We start from the raw sequence: 24,889 nt of genomic DNA on the forward strand, positions 1-24,889 counted from the left end.
GAAACCACAATTAAAAATAACATTTATTGTGATACAAATGTTTTATTTCAGAAATCACAACAAAACAAAAATAAACTCTTAGTTACAATATACAAGTCATTCATCATAGAGAATTGTGGTTACTGTACCTACTCTACTGAAAAATACTGTACAGAACTCTGCTATAATAAATTTTACAGAAAAAAAATCAGGAATTTCAGGCTGCTTGCAAACAAGTCATCTTAACGTAACAGCTTTTCATAAATACTGAAACAGGGTTTCTGGAGAGATCTGATAGGTGATGAAAACTACAACACTGCTGAATATGTAACCTCCTGAGTGAGGTTGTACTTCATTACTCATGTACTGTATGTGGACATCATTTCAGTCGGAAAACAAGGGTGTGATCTAAATGAGTTTTAAGTACTATATAGCTTTACAGTGTAGGATTGGTGATCTTGCCCAGCATGAGGATGGCGTTAGAATCTCCTTCTATGACAGAAAAGAAGAACGGCCGGTTGAAGGACAGCTTCAGAGGGATGCCCGCTTCCTGGATCTTGTCCTGGAGTTCTGCTCCTTCCTCGGACATCTCAAACATCACCTTGTTGACCGCCTGAGAGGACACAGAGAGATCGCTTAATGATGTACACAGTGAGTGTTTTTTGTAATATGACAAGATGTCCAGTCATATAGTTCACCTTATTGATAGTGAAGGGTTTGATGTTGCTGAGTTGGTTGAAATCGGCCTGGGAGCCCATCAGTTTTGCCTCAATTTCAGGATCCATTTTGGTCAGCAGGTCACGCAGATCAGTAACAGAAGACATGGAGAACTTTGGGAGGGACAGCTCCAACAGACTGAGTGGGTGGACAGAGAGGGAGACAGAATTTAAGGTTAAAGATGACAAATATTTGAACCAAAATGAGACTGTGCTTGACTCTTGCTCCCCTAAAATCTAATGCCTCATATGCTCTACATTGATATGATAAAATGTTATTGACTGACTGATAGACAATTACTTGCTAAGGTAAATAAACTTAAAGCCAATAAAATGGCATATATAGTGAGCCAAGGAGCTCTGTTTCTACTGAAATATATCTCAAAAACCAATAGTGATAAAAATTACTGTTTCTGTTTTTGAAAAATAATACAACCCATTAAGATTTGTTGATATTTGTAACAGCTGTCAAGTTATTATGATGTAGGTTGGCCGATGCACATACCATCAGATCCTAAACACATTTCAAAATTTGATCGATTGGAGGTACCTGAACTTTACTTGAGTATTTCCTGTTCATGCTACCTCACTACATTTTGGAAACCACTAATGTACTTTTGAAAGCACTACGCTTATTTGGGAAAGTCAGGTACTCAACAAATTCACATTATGAATACAAATTTAATTCAACTAATAATTTGTTGTAATAAATTAAGCCACATAATGATAACAGAAATTCAGTAATGTAATACATATTATTTTGAAATGGGACACTGCATAATGAGTACCTTTGTTTGACGTCAGCACTTTAGTACTTTTATTTCAGTAGGATTTTGAACACAGGACTTAAACTTGTAGCAGAGTATTTCTACTTTGTGTATTGCTACTTTAACTTAAAAGCCCAGTGTGTAGGATTTAGGGGCATCTATTGGCAAAAATGATCATTGGTTGGAAATCATCTGAAAATAATAATCATTGCATTTTTGTTCCCTTAGAATGAGCTGTTTATCCACAGAGGGAGTATGTCCTCCTCCACAGAGTCCGCCATGTTTTTACAGAAGCTCAGAACAGACAAACCAAACACTGACAGATAGGGTCATTCCAGCTTTTATACTGGCCACCATAGTTCTCCTATACACTTGGCACATGGGCCAGGTTTAAGTTCTGCAGCCTCACTACTAGATGGCACTAAATCCTACACATTAGACCTTAAAGTATTAAAGCTGAGTACTACTCCCACCACTGTCAAGTAGGTTATACTATTATTGTCAAGGATGGCACTAAAGCCTACACATTGAAGGTTATACTGTTATTATAGGTTTTAAAAAAGCACAATACTCACCCTTCCTGGAGGCTCTGATACCAGCCAGACATAACGTCAGTGAGCAGCTTAGACTCAATTTCATGGAGGTTTGCCCCTTCATGAGGCAGGACCAGCAACATGTAGGACCGTTTGCTCAGAGACAGCTTCACGACAGTGCACTGCCGTACCTTTATGGTAAAAAAATAAATTAAAAAATCCTTACACAAGTGTATTTCATAGTTTGATGCTCCTCATATGTGGTGAACAGAAATACACAAATGAGTAAACAACTAAGACTTACCTTATCGTTCAGGTAGTAGTACTGACCCGTGTGGGTCATCAGTGGAGCCATAACTGTGGTTGTTTCATCCACGTGAAACTCCTGCATGGACGTCTTCTCTGGTTGAAAAGCTGTCCTCCAGTTGCCTAAACGGACACAACCAAAGAATGCATTCAAGTACTGCGAAATGGTGAGGTATTTGTTGGAACTATAAACATTGTTATCTACAGGATTTCAGTTCAGCAACCGCAGAAATCTTAGTGTGTTTACCTGGGACACATATACTGTGTGTTAAGCCTTCTGTATTGCAAATTTGACTGTAGTCATAATCAAAGGCATCAGACTTGATTGAATATTCTCATTCTAGCATTGTGATTAAGATTGAAGTCTTCAAATGTGGTATCTATTTACATCCCCACAATACAAAGTTAATTTGTGTATTCTTTAAAATCAATTTAAGAGAGGTATCAGCAAAAGAGAGGAAGAAACAGACCTTGGAAGTTGAAGGAAGTAACAAACAGAAGGTCAGTTGTGGAGTTCAAATCTTTGAAGATGCCCTTAACCCTCCCATCTGATGTCTTCTCCACAAAGCTGTTCACCAGCTGCTCGGCCTCCTCGGGTTTGGAGAAGTCAACGCTGCGGATAAACGATGTGTCTGAGAAGTCCTGTGTGCCTTGAATAAAGTCCCCGGAGAGTTGAGCATCCTGACGAGTGAAGGTCCACACCTGGGTGGTGATTTCATCTTTGGGTCCGTCGTCCACTAGTGAGTTGATACCCTGCAGGGTCTTTAGAACTTTGTGTCCATCGACCAAGGACACACAGTCCTCTCGGTCGGTGCCGCTGCTCAGGCCAAGTAGAAGCTGGAAGGAAAGGAGTGAATTCGGAAAGATTAACATCTAATCAGAAAGCCGTTTGGGTTGTATTCTAAATATTAAAGGATCAACAGATGTTACTGTCTTTATCTTTACAATGAGAACAAATCAAAAACCTGGAATGAGCTCGCTGTCTTCTTGGACGCCCCTAGATAAAAGGTGACAAGGGATCCAAAGGTGTTGACCGGAGAGAGGAGTGTGTTGGTGCTGCGCTGCTTGCTGCTGACAGCTTGGTACATCCTCAGGCCCAGAGAGTTCAACAGCTCTGCTAGGACCGCCGTCCTTACTGTGATGTTCTGCTTCTGTGCATCCACTTTCAATGGGTCCCTGCTGTCTGGTGTCAGGACTTCAATATCAAGCGGGGCTACAGGAAGTGTCTCCAGGGGCTTGGACGTCTGTGTCTGCAGCGTCTCACAGCTGACATTCTCAGCGGCGAAGAGGTGGAAGGGGTGGACGTAGACGCGGTTGGCTTGGCTTCCTGAGAGGTAGCAGCAGAGTAGGAGGGCTGCGAGAGGCGAGTGCAGTATCTTCATTTTACCTTTTATTGGTGGTCACCTTATTCTTTCTGTAGAGGGAGATATTTTTAGAAAATGATGAGTAACCTCGAGTGTATCAGCCCATCAACTGCCTCTTTGGAAGTTAGTACTGGGCGACCTGTGAATGCTACAACGCTATTAGTGTGGTTTTTCGTCAGAAATCTGGCTGAATCTGGTTTTCCGTCTGTGACAGGATTGGCTGGCAGGAACATTAGACATAGAGCGGCATGTCAGTGATGGATTGATTGCTCTTTGTGTTGCCTCTTTCCTGCTGGTCAGTGAATGAGAGAAGGCATTACCCTCTGCAGCAGAGGTCGCATAGATAATGAAGACGCATCTACATGCGTCTGTGTGCAAATTTGCGTTCACTGACTAAAATAAGATGGATGTTTCATTTAGATATTGTTTGTTGTTTGTTCGGATCCTGTTAATGCAGGGGACACAAACTGAGTGTGCTCAGGCCAGCATCAAACCAAACTGTCACCACACATTAACACAAACTCTGTACACTGTGATTGGAAAATATGATACTTATTTGTCTGCATTTATGTTGTAATACTTGTACAAATAAAAAAACTCATAAACTAGAATAAAGACATTGCAAAACAAACTTTTACATGCACATTAAGTCTATAATCAAAAAATGAATTGACGTATTTCACATTATTTTGTTGCTGGAACGAATGCAGCGTAACTTTGTCTCCTACATTAACACTCTTCATGAGTTAACCCAAATGTCCATGTAGCAGAGTAATTTTGGTGAGTGCTCTTATGCAAAAATAGGACTTTATCCTTTGAGTTGAACATGCAGAAAATGTGGACTGATGGACTCTTGGAAGACCTGAGCAAACACTGGATTCTCCTCTATGTGGAAATGTACCACAGGACATGGCCTTGGTCTCTTATCAATAAAACCCAGTTCACTCAAATGTTCTTAAACACAACCAGCCCACCTGTGTACCCGGTGACTCAATGACGCAGGTCAAAAAACATGCCTAATTCATTATCACTGATGTTTTCTGTCGAGATCCAGAATTTTGACAGTTTGATCTGATTTATTATAACCTTCTCTTAACGTAGAAACTTATTTGTGCTGGGTTTTTTTTTTACGAAATACATAACCCTTACATTAAATAATGTTTTAGATATTTCAAACATTATGTTTTGGTTTTAGTCACATCCAATAAATGCCTCCAAGTATTTATCCTCATTTCTGAAAAGTTTGTACATTCACTCTACTGCACAATCAAAAGGCAATATCTGAGAGTAAGTCAAAGTTTGCTCTTACCGTGTGTGTCTGCTGCTGCTGAGCGAGGTGCTGAATGAGGTCCTGGCTCCTCTGCTCCCTCACTTTAACCCTGCCAGCCCGCCGCGGTGCTCCCACCCTGGTTACTGATTAACCAAAGGAGCATTGAGTCAGGGGCTCTGCTGTCATGACTTACACCCCGCTTTGTACTGACGCACCACTGCTATAGATAAATAGGTCTAACAGAAAAAGACCACCCAATGTCCCTCTACATGTTGACTTTAGGAGGATGATGCAAGCACATCCTGAGGGGGTGAAAGGAGGGCTCAACTTCCACAAAGGACGAGTGGGAAGCAGAGGGACATCCAAGCTTGTTTGTGTTTGAGAGTGACTCACATGTTCTTTGAACAAGGTTCAAGACAAAAAATATCAAACCTGAGTCATTTAAATCTATAGAAAAAAATAGGGACAGAAATGATTTTCATGTAATTTTATTTTGCTTCTATTTTTCTATTTTACTCATGCCTTCACTTCTGTACACCTCTGCTGTTATGATATGAATGTACTCGTACTATGAATTTACAATGACGCTTATTAGATCTGTGAAATTCTATTGACATCCCACTGACTTGCACTTAAAACTAAATTAGTGCCTTCAAGAGCGAAAATTTAATGCTTTTTATATGCAAATGTATAGAATTAACCAATGCCAAGTCTCTTATCCTCACTTTATTTTTCTTTCACGTCAAACTGTTAAAAGTTGAACAACTGAATTTAGAAAGATTATATATGTCCAGCATGTCCTTTGAAAAGTTTAAAAGAGCAAATGTCCTTTATGGGCAGGTGAACAAGTTCATTAAACAATGTAGTAGCTCATATTTAGTGCAACATCCGTGACTTTAATGACGAAAATCCTTTACACACACCTGATTCAACAGGACAGTGTACAGTAGAGTTTCTCATACAAAAGAGGAACATCGTGTTAGGTGTTTTACAGCCCTGGGCTTATCTTTTGTAAACATTGTCATAGTAATAATAATTTATAACAGAGTTAAGAGTTTCCTAGTCAAAACTTGCATATCTGCATGTGAACACGTTAAAACTAACCAGTCAACAGTAATGTTTTTCTGGTGTCGTATCAACTAGTGACACACAAATACACTTTACGTTCATAAAAACTATTTTTTATGTTGATAGTGTTATCAATATTCAAGAGTAACCTAACTTTTATTGATATATTGTCCAATACTTTGAATTTGCAGAAGAATAATCATGAAAGAACATTTTGACAATGACAAGTACTTCAACAATAAAAACTGACTATCCTGGGAGACAGCAATAGTGTGAGATGATGATTTTGAAAAGTCAACTTCATTAATAATAACCAAAGTATATATAAAACCACAAATACACATAAATGTAAACATGGTCAGTTAGCTTGTTTCATTTTAGTTTTCATATTAAGTGTTAGTTTTAATCATTTTCAGTACTATTTTTAGTTTTTTTAGTTTACTACTTTTGTTTAGTTTATATGGGTGTTTGTCAGAACAGGTATTACACATCACTTTGTGAAGGCGGCTGATTCACAGTTAAATAAACATCCTGATCTCAATATACATATGCACTAATGCCTCGTCATACTTGTTTATGTTGACAAGTTTGAACAAACTTTACAAAGACTAAAACTAAAGACATGGCTTGTGTATTTGTATTTTTATTGTAGTTAGTTTTGCAAGTACACAATGTTGTTTAAGTCTAGTTTTTATTTCAGTCACTCAAAATGTTTTTAGTGCTTGTTAACTGTAATAACCTTTTTTTAGGAGATATAATATCCACTATCATAGTTCGGCAAGTTAGCACGCTAACATTTGCAAATTAGTCGTAAACACAAAGTAGTCCCGAGGCTGATGGTCTTTTTTTCTTTACTCATGGTTTTAAGTTCGGACCTGATGAGGGCGCTAAATGAATAGTCAGATGATCACCAAAGTTGTTGCAGTTCACATCGAGGTAATCATAAATTTCTGTACTAAATTACATGGCATTACATCCAAATGTTGTGGACATATTTAGTTAAAAACCACAGTGTCCACCCAAAAGTCACTTTCTCAAAGTCACTAAAGTCAGATTCATCCTCAGGGCACCATAAATATTTTTTGAAAATTCCACTGTGTATAATTTTGTCATTGTGCTGCTGATAACTATGACATTATTTGTCAATTAGTGTGAAGAGTATGCAAATCTTCAGCTGCAAAAAAAAGAGCAAAAGAAACTCACATTTGTTACATTTAAAGAATCACTTAATCTAATTTAAATGGTGTGCATGTTTGCAAAATGTAAGTTTTATTTGAAATTCTCCAGGACTGAACAAATATGAAATAACATCAGTATTTTTCAATGAACAGGAAAATAAACATATAGAAATGTTTAATGTTCACTCTCTCTACTAAAAAGACAATGCACCTGATTCAACAGGATTCACTCACAATGACTGAAGCAGATGTTAGCTTCTCATGTGGGATCATTATGAATGATGTTTAAAAATCTGCTCATTTGTAAGTTCCCAAAAGCCCTCATGAAGTTTTACCATACATCCTAAGCAAATATCTTAAAACACATCCTTACGCTGTAGAGGAGAACCATCTTTGCTTTATGATAGTTAACCAAGTGTGGTGTTCCTCAGATGTAATGATTAATAAGTAATGTATCACTATTTGTGGCAGCAGAAATTTTATGGGTGCTACATCAAGGTGTCTGGCTATATAAGCTACCCCACTGAGCATCTGAAGCAGGTTGGAAGGTGAACGAAATCACCATGTGGACTCTTTTGGTTCTCTGCAGTGTGGTCACCTTACATGGAGTGCAAGGTATTGTACTATGTTTTCCAGTTGATATGTTTGTCTCTTTGGTGGGATTTTGACAGACCCTGGCTGTCTCTATATAGTCTTTGAATGGGACACTCTGACCTTTTGCTCTTTTTTTTCTCTTCATATATCAGGTGCTGTTCGCCTCCAAACAACTGAGGAAACACCAACACCACCAGGTACAAAAACTAGCATTACAGTGTAAATAATGTAACTATGTTTTAGCTTTACATGTCATACATATGTCCAAAATGTTGTTTGCCTTACCCTATCTCTGTCTCAGTGACTTGTCCAATGTGTCAAATCAGTATCAGCTAAATCAGAGACCTTTATCGAAAGAGAAAATATCAGATTATCAGGATAATGAACATGTATTTCATTTGAGTTACAAAATGCGTTCTTGCCTTTAAGTGTTTATCTCTATGCTTTTTTTTCAGCTGATATAAAACTCGCCACATATTCTGCTACACCAGGTAAAATAAATACCTGCAAAATAAGAAGCATGCCTGGCTTCTGTCTCATTAATATCTAAATAATGTTTTTGCAAATAAATCTATAGTTCTGGGTAACTTGCAGTTACAGACGAGAAATTGCAATATAATACTGATGCTGGTTAGTACATGTTAATATACAGATGCTGCACTTGTTAATGGAGGGGCATCCATGCGACAGAACTTTTGCAGTTAACTTAAAATTGTAGGCATCACTGTCACGGGATCATTATAAATGCTTCAGTTTTTATCAGTAGACATAATCCCAAAGATAAAAAGAAAGCTGCCACAGATACCTTAAAGGGACACTTCACTTCAGAATATAAACACATATTTGACCTCTTACCTGTGGCACTATTAATCACTTTAGATCAGTTTGCTGTGAGTTGCAGAGTGTTGGAGATATCAGCTGTAGAGATGTCTGTCTACTCTCAAACATTACGAAACAACACAATAATCTGAGTGCTAAAAAATACATTTGAATAACTCAACAGCTTTGTCTCTTTCCAGAAATCACGACCTGGTTACTCAAGATAATCTGCAGACCTTGTTATTAGCAGTTTCATGTAGGAACTTTTTTCTTTCTCCTGGAATGCACCCGCGGTGGTGAGTGTAGTTTGATAGAAAGAAAATAGTTCCTACATTAAATTGTTCACAGCAAGGTCTGGGGGTTATCTTGAGTAACTGGGTCATGATTTCTGGAAAGAGACAAAGCTGTTGAGTTTTTCAAATGTATTTTGGGCTGTTTGATGACCACAAGCCGAGTGCCATCTAGTTCAATTATATAAGAGAGAAGGCTGACATCTCTACAACCAATATTTCCAACACTCAGCAACTAACACCAAAACAATCTAGATTGCTAAATAACACACCATCCCTTTAAATGCATTTGCAACAACTTAATATTTTTCTCATTTGTGTGATTGCATTCTTTTTGTTGTCATCATATTTCATTTGTTATTTTTTATTCTTTAAGAGTAAAATTTTCATTGAAGGAAACATAACATTTCTATCTGAAGTGATCTTGTTAAGAAGTGAATGTTGTCTCCCAGACCAGCCCTCATGTCGTTACAACTGCGGCTGGCACCTGGGAAGCTGTTCCTGCACAAGCTCTTGCCGTAGCTATGGCAACTGTTGCCCTGACTACAACTGTAAGTGCCAACTCTAACAAATCAACAGTGTTAACAACCTCTGCAGCGCTCTCTCGCTTTGAGCAATCAGACTGTCAAATTCCAGTGTAATGCTGTTTTGTGAATGACACATGGCACTGTACTTTTTTAACCCTTTGAAACCAGAACACATTGGCTTGAATTCTTTCAAAAACATGGGAAGACAAAACAACAACAACACACAACCTTGCTCAGGGGTTCAAAGATTTAAATACTTGTGAAAGGTTTGTGAACAGTTTCAAAGGGTTAAGACTGACAAACAAACAGTTGTTGTATTATAATTTATTATGCAGTAACATAAGGGATAAACTTTACTTTTTTCTCTCTGTCCCGTAGATTACTGCCCAGCTACGACTCAAAGACCTCACGTCACACGTAAAAACCCTTAAAGCTACAATTGATCTTGAAGTACTTGATATGCAACAATTCCTTTATACTGTAATGTCAACCTGTGTTTCACAGCTCGGCCCTCGTGTTATAACAACTGTGGCTGGCACATGGGAAGCTGCTCCTGCACGGGCTCTTGTCAATACTATGGCAACTGTTGCTATGACTACCACAGTAAGTGCCAAGTCTAACAAATCAATAGCATTAACAGGTTCTGCATCCCTCGCATGCTGAAGGAATGAGTCTGTCAAATTCCTCGGTGCTTACACGGACATGGAGGGATGCAATGTTTTTGTTTACCCCTTTAATGTCCTCACTAAGAACAAAGAAATTGGATTTTTTTTTCCTTGCATTTTTTTATTTCCTTGGGGCTATAATAAAAAAATCTTTTTTTCTCTTTCTTTTAAACAGACCCCATAGTTTTTTAAATATATGGGCCTCTACCAATGGTTGAGATGGCCGTTCATGGTATCATTCATTTACTGTTAAAATGCTTGGAATATTTTAGCTTGCAAACATTTACCAATTTGTGACCATTGTATGAGTAGTATTACCAGTATTATTATTATTTCTACATACATATTCAAGATATTTACCATTAAACAGCTTTGAAAACATCTCAGAAATGGTTAAAAAAAATCACACAGACTCTTTCATTAAATATACATGAAATTACATTAAATTATGCATCATTTAACTACAAGCTCATTTAGTAATCTCATAATTTTTTCTTAGCCTCAAACCTTTACCATAAAATGCAAAATCAAACATTTGGTAGAGCATGTTTTTTAAAAATTTAATGTTGTTAGTTTTTTGTATAAAGTTAAATAAATCTGCTCAGTAAGACATCTGAAACAATACCATGTTAAAAAATGTGCCTTCCTTTTAAAATCCCACCACACAGAGTGCTCATGTCTGGTGTAATTTGTTTGTGCTGCAAACTTACTGTTGAAAAGGCAGACTGCTTAAAGACACAGCGGCATTTGTGAATTCTTTAACAAAACCTAAAATGCATACCCAAACTGAAATGGTAGAGATGGCTCAATCAGGCTGAGTTAAATTCAACACATTTGTATTCAAATATAGTGACTCAAAATGTGCTCTACCAAACAGCAGGACGGTTGAGTTGGATGTTAAATTGTTACAGTTGCAAAATATGCAGCAGGAGCAGGTGTATTATAGAAGAGGGTTTGTAAAATAATATAACACCATTATTCTCTTTTCTCTGTCATCTAGCTACCTGTCTGCCTACTACAACTCCCAGACCTATCAGACCAACCACAGGTATGAAAAACTCAGCAACGTACACACCAAACAGAAAAATATATTATCAATCACTGAAATCTTTTAATGCTCTCTCTAAGATTGGTACTCATGTCGGAACAAGTGTGGCAGCTACCTTGGAGGATGCTCCTGCGCAAGCTCCTGCCGATACCAAGGAAACTGTTGTTATGACTACAACTGTAAGTATAATGTCACTCAAAGCTCAGCGGAGAAGCTGCTGCACATTATGATCACAGTTGCTACTAAAAAGCATCCTGCATCACACTGAAATATCCCCCAACCAAGACCATCATAAACAAAGTCACAGAATTATTTATCCATTTTCTTCATAAAAAATTGACTGTACAGTGATGCAGTTTTCTCCTCGTCTTAATATTATGTATTTCCTGTTGAAACAGGATGTTGGGGACACATTGTGAAAAGATCTTTCAGAACTCTAAACCAAAGGAACAAGTAGTTAAAAGAGAAAAACTGCACGCTTTGTCATGAAGGAAAGAATTTCCTACATTTTTCCAAAAATCAAAGTTTCTAGTTCATGTGGTCTTCAGTGTTGCCTTATTTTCTGTGTTTTATTCATAGGCTGTAAAAATAATGGACGTAGTTACCATGATGTCACTCATTTGAGTTTGGGGACTCCTGTTTTGAAGGCTCGAGTTTGGCATTTCGACTGCTATCTTGGGCTTTTTTGGAGCTACAAGTGATCAAAGGTTGAGAGGTTGAAGCTGTAGAGGAGTGAGGGCTGGATCTGACTAAAGCTGAGGACACTATTGGCGGACAGACTGTTGCTCAAAGCGGCCCGCGCTTAATTATGCAGTGGGTGGTCATAAAACCAGATGTTTTTGTCAATACCAGTTAGAGCCAGGCAAGCCGCTGTTAGCAATACAAGTTGATAACAATGTATTATACTGTATTTTGTGCATACAACCACCGTAGAAACATATTCACAGATAGAAGTTGGACAGGACTGTACATACGACTGATTTAATGAGGCACAAATAAGAAAGAAGTGCTAATAAATGGTATATCGCTACAGTTTTCACTACTGTTAATGCACGGAGCAGCCATCTTGGATTTGAAGGTAAGAGTTGGTGAGGTTTCTCAGACTTTCAGAAATCCGAATACAGGGGGCATTGCAGTTGAAATGTTTGTTTGGGAACTAGGAAATTCTGACCTCCCAGTGCAAATGGAACATACCAATAATCTCCCCCGGGGACCATGCCCCCAGGCCCCTGAAGGTCTGGCTCCACCCCTGCTCACACCTAGATTATAAACAAAAGGTGTATCTGTCAGTAATAAGAGGTGTAAAATAAACTTTAATAATTTTATTCTCCTCTCTGCTTTGTAGCTTACTGCTATGCAACCACCACAGGTAAGACAACCTCTCAAACAACAGTATTATGTGAATAAAGCAGTCAATCATTTATTCTGCTAACAGGAAAGATTATTGAAATGTCTTCCTGCTCTCCTGTGTCTCTCAGCTCAGCCCTCATGTCGTTATAACTGCGGCAGACACATGGGAAGCTGCTCCTGCTCAAGCTCTTGTGAATGGAATGGCAACTGTTGTTATGATTACTACTGTACGTATCACTTCTTTCAATAAATAATTAATAATAAAACTATAATTTTCCACCAAAAAGTGATATTAAAAACCTTTTTTTTTTCCAAACAGCTGTCTGCTATGCCTCAACTCAGGCACCAACCACTGGTAGGATCCTCATTGTACAAAATAATCCTGCTGCAAAAAAATTTCACTGCAGTGACATTTGTTTAATGTTTTCCACCTTCAGCAATGCCCTGTGGAGGCTCTCTGTATGGCTCTGGTACCTTCTCCAGCCCAAACCATCCCAACTACTACGACGACAACACCTACTGCGTCTGGCAGCTCAGGGCTGAGTATGACCAAAGAATCGTCCTGTCATTCTCATACCTGCAGTAAGTGAGGAATATACTGCCTTTTGAAGATCATTAGTATAAATTGTTCTATGAATTGATAAAAGGAGAAAATATGTGATGACATACAGATCCTAAAAATATTATAAAGTAGTCGAGATTGTTGTCTTTTTACTGCAGTGAGTCAATAATTTATGGATTCTGTTATCTTTTTAAAAAACAGAATGGAGAACTGCTGCAACTGCGACTACATTGCTGTCTACGACGGGCCGTCTGTTGGCTCACGATATCTGGGGAAAGTGTGCAACAACAGTTTGACTTCTTTCTACTCCACCTCCAACTACATGACCGTGCTCTTCCGGACTGATGGTTCTGTCGTTGGCCGAGGCTTCAGTGCAGACTTCATCAGCTCTCTACCTCCGAGCTCAGGTACAATTATGGTTGATTCGAAAGTGGCTTTAGGACGTCAAGCTTTTATTTTGTTATTATATTTGTGTTAAATGTTTAGTGAAAACCAACTTCGCTCTTGTGAAAATAAAAATAATAATTAATAATAAAATAATATAAAAAATAATGAAATGATGGAAATAGGAACCAGCTTTTTGGAAGCTTTACTGGGATGCTAGAGACCCACCTGTGCGTCCCTTTTTTTTAATCTTTCTGTGTCCCCTCTTTAAATTCGGATTGTGTGTGTAGTGCAACACATAACCAAACAGTATGAAAATTTCAAACAGAGAACCCCAGTAATAGTCCTCAAACCCTAATACGTTAGCATTTCAGCACCTCCAGTTCCCTTGTTTCAAAAGTCGATGCGTTTTTGAATGGTTTTTTTTTTTTGGTTAGAGGCCTTAAATAAGGTCTGTGGTTAACAAAGGCTGGGGAGACCTTCGGGTTTTGTTCAATAACATAAAATACGTCAAGAAATACCCCACTTGCAAACTTTTAAGCTTTTATGTGTCTGAAAAAAAGCTGGTTGCTAACAAGTGGCTAAATGAGATTAGAGAATGTCATCACGCCGGACTGTGCCAAACATGGTTTTAAGCCTTGTAGTGGTGGCAACGCAACGGTAGTGTAGTTCGTTTATAACCTAGCAATAACTTTTTCCTTCAGGCTTATTTTCTGCAGCAACCAAAATCCAGTGGAAAAATCCCATAGGCTTTTTGATGAATGAGCCAGGGTGATCTTAGCTTTGAGGTTGGCCTACAGAAAAATGTCATCCCTGGGGCACTCTGTAGCGCTCCTGATAAAATATTCAGCTCCAAAAATAGAAACTCAGTGGTGGTGGCAGATGTTTGGATCATGGTGGGCCGCCACCAATAAATGAATGTGTGGGATATCCTGCAAACACTGGCTCTTGAGAGTACACCTTCATCCTTAAAGTAATTCAGGCTGTTGTAAATATCTTGTGAACATGGTCCTTTGTCAGGTCGAGTGGACTGTTCCTCAGACACCATGAATATTGTAATCCAGAGGAGTTACCTGAACTCTCTCGGCTACGACGGGTATAGTCTGTACCTGAATGACTCGTACTGCAGACCCCGGGTCACCAGTTATCAGGTGGTCTTCAGCTTCCCCATTAACACATGTGGCAACGTGCGAAAGGTACACAACTCATCACCTTCTGGAAAACATTAACAGCACTTCCTGACAATTCTCCCACAAATAACTGCGATGATAATAAGACGGAGTGTGACTATTTTCCAATGTCCTCCACCTTGAACAGTTTGAGCAGGGCAGAGTTGTTTACACCAACAGTCTCCGTGCCTACACCTCCAGCTCCGGAGAAATCACACGTCAGTCTCACCTTAAGATCAACGTGGGCTGTCGGATGGAGCAGGACTCAGTGGCCCAGATCATGTATGTTGTGCGTCATCATGGTAACAGCAGCATTACAGGCACAGGCAGATTCAACACCACCATGGATTTCTACACATCCAGCAGCTTCTACTATAAGGTGTGTTTGGGTGTTTGTACAGATAATTCCTTTTTTAAAACCTTACACACACCATGCTGATGTCTTACTTTTACACTCTCAGGTGAATCAATTTCCATATGAGGTGACACTCAACCAGAACTTGTATGTCCAAGTGGACCTGAGGAGGAGTGACAGCTCTCTGGTCCTCTTTCTTGACACCTGTGTGACCTCACCATCACCCCATGATTTCTACAGCAGACCTTACTACCTGGTCCGCAACGGGTAAACTTTGCCTTATTGCTCCCCCAAAGCAGAAAAGCTTTAAGGTCCAGTTTACCCCAAAATCAAAAATACAAATACTACCTGTGGTGCTGTTTGACAGTCTAGATTTTTTTGGTGTGAGCTGGCGAGTGTTGATATATTTGGGAGAAGAGAAACATCTCTATCGTCGATATCTCCAACACTCATCAACTCACACCAAAACAATCCAGATGAATAAATAGCACTTTTGGGAGAGAGAGAAAAGATTTTATTTTTTAATTGGGGTGAACTGTCCTTTTGAGTAACTAACCCGCACTGGGCTTTTGTGCCTGATTTTAAAATAAGATCAGGTGGATTTGCATGGTTTATTCTGAAACATCTAATGAATCCCAATAATAAAAAGCAGTTGTGGCCTCACGTCACGTTTCAGATGTCTATAAGTTTTTAGCAGTTTCACCAAAAACGAATTTTCACTGTAAACTCATTTAAATATCACAAAAATGATCCAACATTTCAATGGAAGAGCAAAACTCAAAGAAAGTCCAAAAACCTACAGTTTAAATTAGTGTATCAAAACATACGTTGCACTAGATTGAACTACCAAACAGCACATTAAGTAGTTTAAGTAACTGCATCTCAACCTGCTTCTACAGTAAAATGCTACTTATTTAATACTGTTAATCTTAAGTACATTTTGCTGATGATCTTTTTGTGCTTTAAGTAGTATTTTGAATAAAATGTTCTTGTAAAGGAGAATTTTTACATTGTTTTATTGATGCTTTTACTTAAAAATGGGACTGAAAAACTTATTTTTATCATTACCAAATATTAAAAAAAACTAAATTCATAGTATATTCCAGTAACATCGTCTCTGTTTCATCTTTAGCTGTCCTGCAGACAACACCTACGCGGCCTACTACTCTGGGACCCGGCCCTACGCCCGCTTCACTTTTAAATCCTTCCAGTTCCTGAGAGCCACAGAGTCGGTGTACATTCAGTGCAAGGTCCTGATATGCCAAGCCTCCGACTACAGCTCCCGCTGCCGCCGAGGCTGCATGAAACGTGCGACCAGAGACCTGGGATCACAGCACGACAGCGAAACTCTGGTCCTGGGTCCCATCCAACTGAAAGGTCTGTAGTCATTTTTTCCAAGTTCTGATACCAATAGTGGATTAACTGAATATTACGTTGTAGTAAAAAAAAATGTTTTAATGTCATAGTTTCAAGAAAACTATTTCTCTTTGCCAGACCCTGAGAAAAAGGAAGAAAAGACTCTTGAGGAGGAAAGGGCTTAACTTGATTCTGCAGTGAGCTGCTTCTATTATCTTTACAAATGATTACAGCTGATTCTGTTCATGGTGACACTGAATCATAGCCACCATTTTTATTATTTTACCACATTAACTCATTAAAGGCATCATCAAAAGACAATCTGTCTTTGTGTTTCTCATTATGTCATACTCCTAGATCAACATTTAAGGGATAGTTTGGATTTTTTTGAAGTAAGGTTGTATGGGGTAGTTGAGCTACGGTTATACCTTGATTTCATTCATATCACTGTTACTGATTTCTGTTCTTGAACAAAAGATGTAGAGAAAAAAAAGACAAAGGACAAAGTGCAGCTCAGTTAAAAAAACACTTTACTTATAAATTAGTAAGATTAATCCATCTCACAATAAAATGATTTGCCGTCCCAGAGGGAGAGAGTGATCGCCAACAGGCTTTAACATTCACCATTACCTATGAACCTACGACACACAGAGAACATAAGGCAGTCATTACTGGATGCACCTATTACTGGTAAGCATGGCGACGAGGAGGTGGTCCTAAAAACAGTAACTATGTTCTCCACGCATGTTGCTAAGCAACAGACAACAGTACCCAAGACAAAGAACAATCTTGCTAAAGTAGCAGTCTTACTGCAACATGAGTTTTGCTTTTTTGACACTGAACATCTATCCAACGACTCAGAATACAATACTCAGTAAATATTCAGAAAAGCACTGGGATCCATGGGAGGGGGGGGGGGGGGGGGGGGGGATCTCAGTGTGTGTTATCACAAAGGCTAAAACGTGGCATCCCCAATGCTACGTGGCATTTCTGAAAAAGTGTTCACATGAGACACGAGACTTGGTGATTCTGTCCTAAATACGGAGATACTGGATATCAAAGTGACTTCGTACAATATCAAAACATCAGAACGTGTCGTTAATGATGTAATTAAAAGGATACGCAAAACCCTTTTGACTAAACGAATGAAGTTACCATGATGCTGGTCAAGGAAGGGCACAGTGTGAAGGAACTTCAAAACAACCCGACTTCTACAAAATCTAGCTTGAAACCACCGATACAAAGTTTGGCCAGGTTTTACTGTGGATGCCATCCATACAGATTTGATTCCTAAGTGTATTAGCAGCGTTCATGGAGCAGAGTTTTGGCAAAAAGAAAAAAAAATCATGGCTACCACAGAAAACTACAACGGCCAAACTTTTTTTTTCTAAGGTCCTGGGCCTATTGATCACAATAGGAAGAGGACATTGTAATAGTATCTAGTAATTTTCAAAGTAACAGTCCTCTCTATGTTGGACACACAAGAAAGTGACTATGTCAGGCACTGCAAAGAAATAGTAGTAATGCACCAAGCACTGAAATAATTTCAACAAGGCTTAAGTAAGATCACTCCAGGTCAACAGTTTCACTCCTGCGTTAGTATCATCAGAGCAATCTAGATATAACACCAGGAGGGTTGAGAATTTATTTTCAGGGCCCCACTCAGTGCTGTCCTTCCAAAAACTCTTCTTTCGTTGAGAGTGTGTGAGACTAGACTTCCCTTAACTCTCGTGTCAGGTAAAGTTGAGCTACAGTCACGTTTTCCTTCTCCTTCATGAGGTGATTTCATGTTTAAAAACATTACATTTAGCAACTGCATGTGCATCGTTCTCTCAAAACGTTTATTCTGCATGTAAAAGGAAGTGATAACATACCCGTTTTCTGTCCACATTTTAATTTACTGTAAATCGTGTATGCAGCTTTAATGCTGACCATCTTCCAATGTAATTCTAGGGATGGGGGGAGGATTAATACAGCATAGTATTGCGATAGTTTGCATGGCAATGTTGTATCTATATACGGATGCCAAATGTTGATTTGTAAAAAATATAAATTACTAATTTTAAAAATACAAATTAAACTTTTGAGCAGCCTACTAAGATAATAAAATCAATAGCTTTTTTATTTTACCAGAAGCATTTTGCTGCAATAAAACTGATGAAAGTTATTAGATCAAACAGATGTTGACAAAGTTTTTCTTTGAGGACATAATTTGCTGCTGAAAAAGGGGGACAAATTGTAAAATACTGCAATAAAGGCAAGAAAATGTAAGGAGTTTTTGGGAACTTGGTAACCCACTATATTAAGTAAGGTTAATTACTTTGGCTAAAGGAAATTTGTTTTTCTGATTTATGACAGCACATGAATGTAACTCTCTCCACCGCAAATAAATTCTCAACCTGTTGAGAACACTGATCATCCCTTTTATAATACACTTGAATGGGCACCTTTAATTATACAAAATGAAACCATCTGAATGTTGACTTTTATAAGTACAACTTTCAAAGGCTAGGCTACATCAAGGCCAAGTAAAAGACCAATAAATAAAATTACTATGGTATTAATAAAACAAAGCTGTCCCTTAAAAGTTCTTTCAAAGTTTTACACGTTCATCCGTTACTTGTGCTGCCCGCGGGCAAAGTGGCAGGCAAAGTCGTACTTGCTCTTGCACTTGTGGCCGCAGATGTTGCACTGAAATGGGTTCTCGTAGCCGTGGCAGCCCATGTGGATAGTGTAGAGGATGTTGTCGGGGAAGTAGATGTCACAGTGCTGGCAGTGATGCAGCATATGGGGGTCCTGGAGTGGGACGGACAGACCTGGGGCTGGCGTGCTGGGTTGGCTGTTGGAGATACTCGGGGTGCTGGTGCGCCCGCTGTGGTCGCTGCAGGGTCCCCCTCCAGGGCTGCAGTTGCTGTGGGGAGGAGCCCGAGGCTCTGGGGTGATTGGGGAAGAGGAGGAAGCATGGGCCATGCTGGCTGAGACTGCCACAGGAGCTGTGGCAGGGTGGGGCTGTTGGATGAGGAAAGGCTTCTCGTCGACAATAGACTCTGCTCCTGGAGACATGGGAGGTTGAGTCGGGGCCTGGGACTCTGAAGGGAGGCTGGCCAACTGACCTGCCAGTGTGGACAGCTGGTTCAAGGGGTTATCCATAACCATGTCATGGTGATGGTTATTTTGATTTGTGGAGTGCCCGTCCTCGACTGAGCGACTCTGATTATCATATGTCTCCTGGCGTAAGTGGGGCAGCTCATGGGAGAAGTCGTTCACATTGTCAGCTTTGTGCACCACCATCGAAGGGGGGCTGAAGTTGATGAGGAGTCGGCGGCCGTAGCCCAGTGAGCTGGCCTTCTTCTGTAGGACACTCAGCATCTTCTTATGGGAAAGCGAGCGGGCGCCTTTCATTGGTAGGAGTTTGTGGCGTCGACGGCGATGGTGTGACAAGTTGCTACGGTCACTGCAGCGGAAGGAGCACAGCTCACACTTGTAAGGCTTCTCGCCGGTGTGCGATCGCATGTGGGCCTCCAGGTGGCGCTCGTAGGCAGACGCAAATGGACAGAGGTGGCAGCGGTGAGGTTTCTCTCCTGTTTGATTGAAGAAGACAGGCTAAATAACAAAACCTCGTAAATGTTATTCACCTGAAGATCAACTACAAACACTTACCTGTGTGAATCCGGATGTGTTCAATGAGTCTTGCTGTGCCTCTGGTGGCGTAGTTGCAGTAGCGGCACTTGAGCTTGCCATCATAGGTCCTCTCAAAACCATCCACCAGGATCCCTGAGCTGTCCTCCAGTGACATGTCCACTGAGGGGTGATCCAGTCCGTTCTGACTGCAGTCTGCAGGCAGGAACATAAGCAGGACTTCCAATTTATGCAGAGAAAACATGAAAGACCCTACAGTGCAAACTCTGATTATGCAGTATCAGCTACGGGGACACATGATCAGGATGGCATTTGGACAGCAGTGGCTCAGTCCTTAAGGACTTGGAATGTCACAATTCAAGTCCCCGTATGAACCAAGTATCTTTCACAAACATTGAAAAAAGGTAATGAGCAACTTGGTAAAAAATGTTCCACAAATTGCAAGAAAGTAGTAGATTTGGAAAACTATTTATAAAAAGAGAGAAAATCTAGAGAAAAACTATATTTGAAATGATCATAATTACATATTTAAAATGTGTTACAGAAATATTAGAATTTTTTAATGCTTTTTCCAGGTATTTTTTTATTTCTAGTTTTTTTTACTTTCACTTTACTTTTTTTTCTTGCTATTTTTTGGGTCATTTTCCTCGCCAAATGTATCACTTTGCAACAAATCCAGACGCCTGGAAAACAGCAGAATTTCCAAAAAGAGGTTGCACACAATAAATGACAGATGGCTTGGTACCTGGTGGCAGCTCGTCCGCCTCCTTGACGCCGCTGACAGAGCCTGATATCATGTTGACATGTTGAGTCTGCTGGCTCAGATACTCCTGGAAGTCCTTCACAAAGTCAAGCGTGTCCGGCTTTTCCTCACCCATTGAAAGAAAGTGATGCAAATGTCCAACGCTACAAAGACGATTAGACTTGAATTACTGAAGAGCAAAGATGAATTGGTATGAAGTCAGAAAAAAACATAAACGTATGTGGCTAAATATGATTATAAAATACACGCATGCAACCAGACGGGTTTGAAAAAAGTCAACAATCGTCAGTGTTAGCTAGCAGGTTGTCACAGACGCGCACCTACCTCTTCAATTAAACCTCACCGGTTTTATGTGTTTCGTTGAGAAAGCAGTTTTGGGGCTCGCCAGACACAAAGACAGGTGAATCCTGGAAATCTGTGATTGACAAGCAGGAAATCGGCGCGATCCGATGTGTGGTCGGTCGCTCCTACACACCGCTCCTCATCATCGTCATGTTGTTACCAAAGCTACGTACGCTGCGTTAGCCGCACAGCTAACGTTAGCTTATCTCGGAGAAAGCATCTTTGTCAACAACAACGCCGGTTTCTAATCAATACTGACATTATTTACAACGTCTGTGAGCGTGTGAATAAATCTTCAAGAGTGCTACTCGTTTTAAGATTTCCTTTCCGTTTTGTCACTTGCTAAATTCACACGAAAAGACAACCTGTTAAATCAAAACAATAAACCAGTTGGAGGGGTGAAAGTTCAGAGTGTGCGTCGGTGAAAGTATTCCGTCTGCGTTTGTCTCTTCCTTGTTGTGTCCTCCTCGAATGACGTGTTTCCGGGAGTCTATGTTTTCCCGGTCTGCAGGACCACTCAGCTCAGGGAATGTTCCCGCAAAGAAAGGTTCCCACCAGTAATACTCCAACTTTGGTCAAAATACAAAGCAATACAGGAGCCCTCACAGTTTGAAGTCGACAAATCAATATTGTTTAACAATTGTAAAGCACAACAAGACGTCACAACACACATGTTTGCCATTTTTCTGCGTCTGAGGACCGAAGTTAGCCATTTTGACAGTTGACAAGGCCTAAAAACGTGCACCAGAGGATTTGGTGAGTGTATTATAAATAACATTTTATTTTGCAAACGTCCATTCCAGTTTGGGCCTTTTAGTTTTGCGTCGAATGAAGGAAGATGACACATTTAAAACGCACGTTTTTAAAAGTAAACGCGCGAAGCAGTGCTTTCCAAGCATCCAACGTTACAAACAAACTTTATGCAACAAGCTTAAAAGCAACGTTTCCAGAGGAGCTAACGTCATCTTAGTATCTGTGAAAGTCACTGTGTGTTATTGGCTTCATGATAAAACTTGCAACATTTATTTTCTTTCTTTTTTCTTTTTTCCCCTAACTTTAATATTAAGAAGAGCAACCAGGTGTGCTCGTATCTTAACAAAAGTAATCAGGTGCAAGATAAAAAAAAACCCCCAAAAAACTCAACAATACTTAATTGCAAGTCACAAAAAAGTTCTGCAAACGGAACCTACAGTGTGCAAACCTCCTTTGTGACCTGCAGCTTAAATATTACAACAAACTTGTCTTTTAAATCTTATTAGACATTACAATATTAAGAAAAGGAACCAGGTGTGTGCACATCCAGGCAAAAATACTTGGGTGCAAGACAAAAAAAAAATACTTCAGCGCAAGTAAAAAAGGGTTTCTGCACACCTTGGGCTCAAAACAAGCTATTTATTTCGAGCCTACAGTTTGCAGACCTCCTTTGTGAGCTGCAGCTTTAATATTAAGAGAACAAACTTGTCTCTTGAAGTCTGATTAGTACTCATTTTTAGATTGGTACAGTCCCTATGATGATTGCCAGTTAAGTATTCAAGTCTTGGCTCTTAATTTTACAATTTCTTTTTAGATAGCATCCTAGGTGTAACTGCTAATTTAAAAAAATACTGTCATTGTTGCATTATTTGTCACAAAAAAATATATCACTTTTGAAACTCACCATACACCTTCAACTGTGAACTTTGTCATCTAAGCACAGTGCAATTTTTTTACAGACATGAGGATTTGAAACACCCCTCTCTGCCGCCTCTGCTAATGAAGTTAACTGATATCCATTCCTGTCAGTGACATGACACACTTTCAGATATACGGCCTGCAATTATGCACAAGTGGCAAATGAGGCACAACAATTGCATTACTTTCAAAAGCTATTGACTCATTCATGTTTTATCACAATCAATAATTTACCAGTAAGCGCTTGGTGAAGATCACGTTGCCCCATTTGTGTCAAAGTTGTAGGAAAACCACTGAGGAGAAGATGACAAATGACCAAGTTGAGTGAGGCTGTGGTGTCCTTTTACTGAGTTACAACTGCTACTGTTAGTATTACAGCAGAAACGTAAACCTTTGTAACACGAGTCACTTGTTTTGTGTTTAAGATCTACCTGTTAACACTATATTCTGGATGGTATGTTGTATTTTGTGAATTATGTGTTTGTTGTCTGAGAATTATTGATAGTTTTAACATACAGCTCTAACATTTTTGACAGTTAAACTTGGTCCTGAACCTGCTGTTGCATGGCTGCATGTGGATGCAATACAACATTTGGACACTAGATGGCCTACGTGTCTCAGTGATGAAACAGGTATTTCCCATTCTGCCACACACAGTTTTGAGAAAGCATGACACAATATATAAAACATGTAGGCGAGTATTGTTCATAACTCTTAACCTTGACTCATTAAGGTAACAAAGTTCGTGGCTATCACTGTACAGACACGGAAAGCTCAGTGTACAGTCAGCTAGCGAGTCCTGTCTGTGTCAGCTGTCAGTCCCCGCGGGGACAACATGTACAGGACTGGTAGAAGACATGACAGTCGACCTCATCAGTTGAACCATGACCGCAGCGAGCAGCCAATTACACCACCTTCTAACAGCCTGTCCACACTAATGTTATTTTATTGCAATTTAATTATGCTCAGGTTTCCACCGGGGCCAGATCCTGTTGAATAATTTACACACAGCCACAATGATTTGTCGGCTCGGAAAAGACAAAGTGCACACTTCTCTGCGCTCTCATTTGTGTCAATACTTTTGTTTTTAATTCCTATGGTATAAATCATTGAAACAATAATCTTATGTTGTATTTACAACTGAGCATTTCCCGCAGTTTGTGGCTTTTAGTTTGAAGGACAGATTTATTAAGCCTAAAAATACTTTAGGGGAATAATTGATCAAACTTAATTTTGCATTAATGACATGTCCACTGCACGATATATTAAGCTGTTCTTTTAAAGGGCAGTGAGCATTTATTAATGAGACTGAGAGCAGGTAATACTCTAATAGGGCTTACTGGGGCTGGCATTTACACCCAATAATGCTGTGGTCACACTGATGGAAACTTGCGTAGAAATGACTTCAGCTTTGTTGAAAAACTGTGGTGGATGTTGAATGATTTGCCATCATAAAATGACATAATATTAATCCAAATTTTCTGTGTATTCTGATATAATTACTCACATACTTAACATTTTATAAAGGCCTGACTTGAACTCCAGATCTTCACAACAAGACTAATCTAAATAATATGAGCTAGTTTGAATATACACACCTCGTGCAGAATGGGCTCTGGGACAACACCTGTCTTTGAGAAGGTTGCAGTGTTATCCACTTGCTCTGATTCACATTTAAAAGGCCTTGAATGAAAAGGTTCCCTTCTCCTCTTAACCGCTTGATTTACAGGCTGTTTGTGGTTTAACGCCACACAAGACAATTGATTTGCTCCTCCTTCCCTGAAAGAAATTGGAATTTAATTTAGAGAAGGTCTTAAGCAGTTTTTAAAGACTTGGTGTCATTTGTTGGGCTTGTGTAAAAGCTGCATTGGAGATTACCCTCCTGGAAAAGCTTTTTAATCCTAGACAAGTGCAGCCATAGTAACGGTAGACAGGAGCCTCTTGGAGGCAGAAAGGTGAAGGGGGACTTTGACAAGATTTATTCTTCTCCTACTGAGACTGTTTCTTTCTTGAGGTCTCCCGCTCCACGAGGAGCATTTGAAAAAGAACTGAGAGGTGGGGGATAGGATAAAGGAGGTATATATTAAGCTTTTCTTTCCTCTCACCACTTAATTTCCTTGCAGGCGCGCCTTGCGCCGTTGTAATGAATGTAATTGCCGCCTTTGATGAGAATG

General features: G+C 39.5%; 3 protein-coding genes across 4 annotated transcripts; 1 reads left to right on the forward strand and 2 right to left on the reverse strand.

The window, feature by feature from the left end:
* Positions 1–26: 26 nt before the first annotated feature.
* agt (angiotensinogen) lies at positions 27–5,112 on the reverse strand. Its single transcript, XM_042502815.1, has 7 exons — positions 4,975–5,112; positions 3,267–3,715; positions 2,772–3,138; positions 2,300–2,424; positions 2,038–2,186; positions 678–834; positions 27–592 (listed from the first exon to the last, which is right to left on the reverse strand). Exons 2-7 carry the CDS (start codon positions 3,681–3,683, stop codon positions 416–418), a joined length of 1,392 nt encoding a protein of 463 aa, XP_042358749.1. The 5' UTR covers positions 3,684–3,715; positions 4,975–5,112; the 3' UTR covers positions 27–415.
* A 2,632-nt stretch (positions 5,113–7,744) lies between these two features.
* LOC121954849 (deleted in malignant brain tumors 1 protein) lies at positions 7,745–16,621 on the forward strand. The gene is made up of 17 exons (XM_042502571.1): positions 7,745–7,796; positions 7,928–7,972; positions 8,231–8,266; positions 9,337–9,435; positions 9,790–9,828; positions 9,916–10,014; positions 11,077–11,124; positions 12,470–12,493; positions 12,603–12,701; positions 12,794–12,829; positions 12,912–13,056; positions 13,238–13,443; positions 14,441–14,616; positions 14,738–14,968; positions 15,051–15,211; positions 16,077–16,321; positions 16,439–16,621. Exons 1-17 carry the CDS (start codon positions 7,745–7,747, stop codon positions 16,483–16,485), a joined length of 1,788 nt encoding a protein of 595 aa, XP_042358505.1. The 3' UTR covers positions 16,486–16,621.
* Positions 16,622–18,450: 1,829 nt separating this feature from the next.
* Positions 18,451–21,454, reverse strand: ikzf5 (IKAROS family zinc finger 5). Of its 2 annotated transcripts, none has more exons than XM_042502796.1 (4): positions 21,046–21,454; positions 20,685–20,845; positions 19,961–20,134; positions 18,451–19,881 (listed from the first exon to the last, which is right to left on the reverse strand). In XM_042502796.1, exons 2-4 carry the CDS (start codon positions 20,815–20,817, stop codon positions 18,917–18,919), a joined length of 1,272 nt encoding a protein of 423 aa, XP_042358730.1. In that variant the 5' UTR covers positions 20,818–20,845; positions 21,046–21,454; the 3' UTR covers positions 18,451–18,916. The 2 variants fall into 2 exon arrangements, with proteins under 2 accessions (XP_042358730.1, XP_042358729.1); XM_042502795.1 differs by having other exon boundaries at positions 21,027–21,454.
* Positions 21,455–24,889: the final 3,435 nt, after the last annotated feature.

Source organism: Plectropomus leopardus, chromosome 15, assembly GCF_008729295.1.
Source record: "Plectropomus leopardus isolate mb chromosome 15, YSFRI_Pleo_2.0, whole genome shotgun sequence".
In the NCBI taxonomy this organism is placed as follows: Eukaryota; Metazoa; Chordata; class Actinopteri; order Perciformes; family Serranidae; genus Plectropomus; species Plectropomus leopardus.

Bases quoted from the DNA above. Each gene is read 5' to 3' on its own strand.
- ikzf5 (XM_042502796.1), bottom strand. From the start codon at position 20,817: ATGGGTGAGGAAAAGCCGGACACGCTTGACTTTGTGAAGGACTTCCAG. The intron at 20,135-20,684 runs GTACCAAGCCAT...TCCTGCCTGCAG, and splicing joins GGCGGACGAGCTGCCACCAG to ACTGCAGTCAGAACGGACTG. The intron at 19,882-19,960 runs GTAAGTGTTTGT...TCAATCAAACAG, and splicing joins ACACATCCGGATTCACACAG to GAGAGAAACCTCACCGCTGC.
- agt (XM_042502815.1), bottom strand. From the start codon at position 3,683: ATGAAGATACTGCACTCGCCTCTCGCAGCCCTCCTACTCTGCTGCTAC. The intron at 2,187-2,299 runs GTAAGTCTTAGT...TTTACCATAAAG, and splicing joins ACTACTACCTGAACGATAAG to GTACGGCAGTGCACTGTCGT. The intron at 835-2,037 runs GTGAGTATTGTG...CCACCCACTCAG, and splicing joins TATCAGAGCCTCCAGGAAGG to TCTGTTGGAGCTGTCCCTCC.
- LOC121954849 (XM_042502571.1), top strand. From the start codon at position 7,745: ATGTGGACTCTTTTGGTTCTCTGCAGTGTGGTCACCTTACATGGAGTG. The intron at 13,057-13,237 runs GTAAGTGAGGAA...TTTAAAAAACAG, and splicing joins CTGTCATTCTCATACCTGCA to AATGGAGAACTGCTGCAACT. The intron at 13,444-14,440 runs GTACAATTATGG...GTCCTTTGTCAG, and splicing joins CTCTCTACCTCCGAGCTCAG to GTCGAGTGGACTGTTCCTCA.